This window comes from Mastomys coucha, unplaced genomic scaffold, assembly GCF_008632895.1.
Source record: "Mastomys coucha isolate ucsf_1 unplaced genomic scaffold, UCSF_Mcou_1 pScaffold21, whole genome shotgun sequence".
NCBI lineage: Eukaryota > Metazoa > Chordata > Mammalia > Rodentia > Muridae > Mastomys > Mastomys coucha.
The window spans coordinates 3,271,313-3,275,226 of NW_022196904.1; the positions used below are offsets into that span (position 1 = coordinate 3,271,313).

At 42.8% G+C, this 3,914-nt stretch overlaps 1 protein-coding gene across 1 annotated transcript; it reads right to left on the reverse strand.

The window, feature by feature from the left end:
* Positions 1-328: 328 nt before the first annotated feature.
* On the reverse strand, positions 329-1,292 carry LOC116101609 (olfactory receptor 5-like). Its single transcript, XM_031385299.1, has one exon. The coding sequence runs from the start codon at positions 1,286-1,288 to the stop codon at positions 329-331; it is 960 nt and encodes a 319-aa protein (XP_031241159.1). The 5' UTR covers positions 1,289-1,292.
* Between the last annotated feature and the right edge of the window lie 2,622 nt (positions 1,293-3,914).

Here is a 3,914-nt window from a genome sequence, read left to right on the forward strand (position 1 = left end):
GTCTATCCTTGTAGACTTCTACTGGCTCACTTGAAAAATGTATATCAGTCAGTTAGCAATAAAAATTACAGAACTATCAAATATGACTTGAGCAAAATTAAGCATATATACATGTGGGCTAGCAGATGTGTATTATTTATGAACTTTCATGAATTATTCATAAACTTCAATCATTTTTAACAATTTTTTTCTTAATGATTTTCCCGAGCTCAACTCCTAGGAACATATTTTCTACAGGTTTTAGTTCACATTTAAAGATTACTAGTAGTGGCTGGGCCATGAAAGATTTAAACGAGGGTGTGGGAGGTTTACATATGGAAGATGGTGATCAAGGCCAATGGAGAGTCTTCCTCAACACACTGTGGACCTCCTTATTCCTCAGACAGTAGATGATAGGGTTGCAGAGAGGTGTGACCACTGTGTAGATGACAGATAACACCTTGTTGAGGTCCATAGACTTGATGCGGCTGGGGCGGCAATAGATGAAGAGAGCTGCTGAGTAGAAGATGCCCACCACTACCAGATGGGAGGCGCAAGTGGAGAAGGCCTTGCGCCGGGCAGCGGCTGATGGCATGCGGAGTACAGCCATCCCAATAGCTGAATAGGAGGCCAGGGACACCAGAAGTGTTCCACAGAAGATGACAATGGCTGAGATGAAGTCTACCAGCTCTGTGAGGGCCACATGGGTACAGGACAAATTGAGCAGAGGAGAGACATCACAGAAAAATTGGTTGAGGACATTGGGGCCACAGTAGGTCAGGCTTGCAATGCATTTTGTCTTTATTGCTGAGACCACCAGGCCACCCAGCCATGAAGACAAGGCTAAGCCCAGACAGACCTGTGGCCTCATGAGCAGTGGGTAGTGTAGTGGGCGGCAGATGGCTACATAGCGGTCATAAGCCATGGAGGCTAGGAGGGTACACTCTGTGCAGATGAGAGAGACAAAGAAGAAGAGTTGTGTCATGCAAGTTACAAAGGAAATGTGGTAGGGCCCCATCCACAGTCCCAGGAGTAGGGTGGGCATGGTGGCTGACACATAGCACATCTCCAGACAGCTGAGGTTGCCTAGGAAAAAGTACATGGGCTTGTGAAGCTCACTGTGACTGCAGATGAGGTAGATGATGAGTGTGTTCTCCAGGAGTGTCAGCAGGTAGAGAGTCAGGAAGACAGTAAACAGGGCATCCCTTATCCCCAGCCTTGTAGGAAAACCTAACAGCACAAATTGATGGACTCTGGTCATGTTGGTCAACTCAAGTGATGTCTCCATCTGTGGAGAGCAAAGTAGCATTGTTTAAAAACAAGCACAATGCACAAACTAATGAGAATGTTTATACTTCCTGGAGAAACTAGTGGTGCTGACAACTTTCCAGAAAGCTAGCATATCAGCCGATCTTTGAAAAAAACCTTAAGCATGGTTATTGTTTATATTGGTTACTTTTCAGGTTGCCATGATGAAGCATCATGGCCAAGGCAAATCAGGGAAGAGCAAGCTTACTTCAGTTCATAGCTCCAGGAGTGGGCAGACATGACATCAGTGACATGCAAGGCAGCTGGAGTGGGGAGCAGATAGCAAACATTCCAACAGCAACCTTGAAACAGCCAAAAATTGGAAGTGGAGTGTGGTTATGAACCCTCAAAGCCAACTCCCAGTGATGGACTTTCTGTAGCAAGGCTATTCCACCTAAGTCTTTAGGAGTATGAAGTAGTCAAATACCTGAGTCTACAGGAGATAATTTTTATTCAAATCACCATACAGGTCCACTAAATCTGTGAACACACATACACACAACACTAAATAAAATGCAATTTTTGAAAGGGTGTCTGCAATATGATCATTGGGTAAAGTGCTTTCCACCATTCTGATGATCTCAGTTCATTCTCTGTGATACACATTATAGGAAGGAGCCTGAATCTTTTGACCTTGTGTTAATGATGTCTCCAAGTTAAACAAAAGCGACATCTACCCCATTGTGATACCCCAATGAATGACAAACTCTGCACCTAATAAGGAACTAGAATCAGTTTTATGTATGCTTCGCAGTACATGGAGTCTGTCTATATGGTTTTTAAGTTTCAATCTACACACAGAAATACATTCATATCTACAAATCCAGAATGAAACAAGACTTCATTTTCTCCCAAAATCTCTACTTTCTCAGTGTGATTTCAATTTCTACTGTTATATTCTATGATAGCCATCAATACAATGATTAATATTTCTTGTGTGTCTGTGATATGTGTGGGGGCACATGTATATGTGGAGGCCAGAGGTCAACCTCATATATTGTTCAAAAGGTGCTATCGTTTGCATTTAAAAACTTCATTTTGTGGGTGTGTTTCACATTCACATATGAATGTTAGTTGTGTGGTATGGCTGGTACCCATGGAGTCAGAAGTCAGAGTTAGATCTTCACAACTGGAGTTACAGATGCTTGTGAACTACCCTGTGGGTATTGTAAATTAATCCTAGGTCCTCAGGTAGAGACGTGAGTGTTCTTAATCACTGAGCTGTCTCTCTCACACATGTCCAAGTGCTTTTGTGACAGAAACTCTTACAAGTCTGGAGCTTGCCAAGTAGGCTGGTATGCCTGGCTAATGAGCCTGAAGGACCTGCTTGTACCATCTCTTAAGAATAGAAAATACCAACATTTACAGTCATGCTCAGGTTCCAGGGACTGAACTTATATCCTAACGCTTGCAAGACAAGCATTTTACTGAACAAGCCATCTTCCAAGCTCCAAAATCAATGCTGATTCTACTTATTTGTGCTTCTTTTCTTTTTCCTTCATTGCAAGGAACAAACATCTGTGTGTACAGTATATCACAGAATCAGAGAGAGTGACAGAGCTATAACAATTGATAAAATATATATCAGAAAGTTTGAAAATCATAGAATGCATCCAATCTTTGTGATTCAATATATAGATGCACATTATTTCCCCACTGTACCACTTGAGAATATTGTAGTTCATACAGAATATTATTGATGAAAACCAGGGTATAAACCATAATAATAAGTCTGCACACAGAGCCGAACCTGTGCTACAGTGCTCCATACCTAAATACAGCCCAGAGAGAGCTGGTCTCCCAGGAGTGTGGACATGTCTGTAAGCACAGGTAAGACCACCACTTCTGCTCCAAGGGGCCTGCCTAGAGCCCTCAGGACAAGGACTCAAGGAGAAACCTGGAACAGGATCCTTCTAGTTTATGTCTGTGTCTGGAGCTCACCCTGTGCCACAATACTCTATACCCAAATACCATCAGGAGAGAGCTTGTCTCCCAGGAGTGCTGACAGACTGGTAAGCACAGGTAAGATCACCACCTCTGCTCAAATTTCTGGCCTAAGAGGGAACCACCCAAAACCACGAGGACGCAGGAACCAAGGAACAGACAGGGACAAGATCCTTCTGGTTCCTATCTGCACCCCAGAGCTGACCCTATACCATAGATCTCCATACCAAAATTCCTTCCAGAAAGAACTGGTCTCCCAGGAGTTCTGACACACAGGATTACAGAAGGGAAAAATCACAAACAGGGATAGCAAGACCAGCTAACACCAGAGATAACCAGATGGTGAAAGGAAAGGGCAGGAACATAAGCAACAGAAACCAAGGCTACTTGGCATCATGAGAACCTAGTTCTCTCACCACAGTGAGCCCTGGATACCTCCAACACACCAGAAAAGCAAGACTTTGATTTAAAATCATATCTCATAGACGATGAAAGAGGACTTAAATAACTCCCTTAAAGAAATACAGGAGAACACAGGTAAACAGGTAGAAGCCCTTAAAGAGGAATCACAAAAATCCCTTAAAGAATTGCAGGAAAACACAACCAAAGAGGTGAAAAAATTGAACAAAACCATCCAGAATCTAAAGATGGAAATAGAAATAATAAAGAAATCACGAAGGGAG

Bases quoted from the DNA above. Each gene is read 5' to 3' on its own strand.
- LOC116101609 (XM_031385299.1), bottom strand. From the start codon at position 1,288: ATGCTACTTTGCTCTCCACAGATGGAGACATCACTTGAGTTGACCAAC.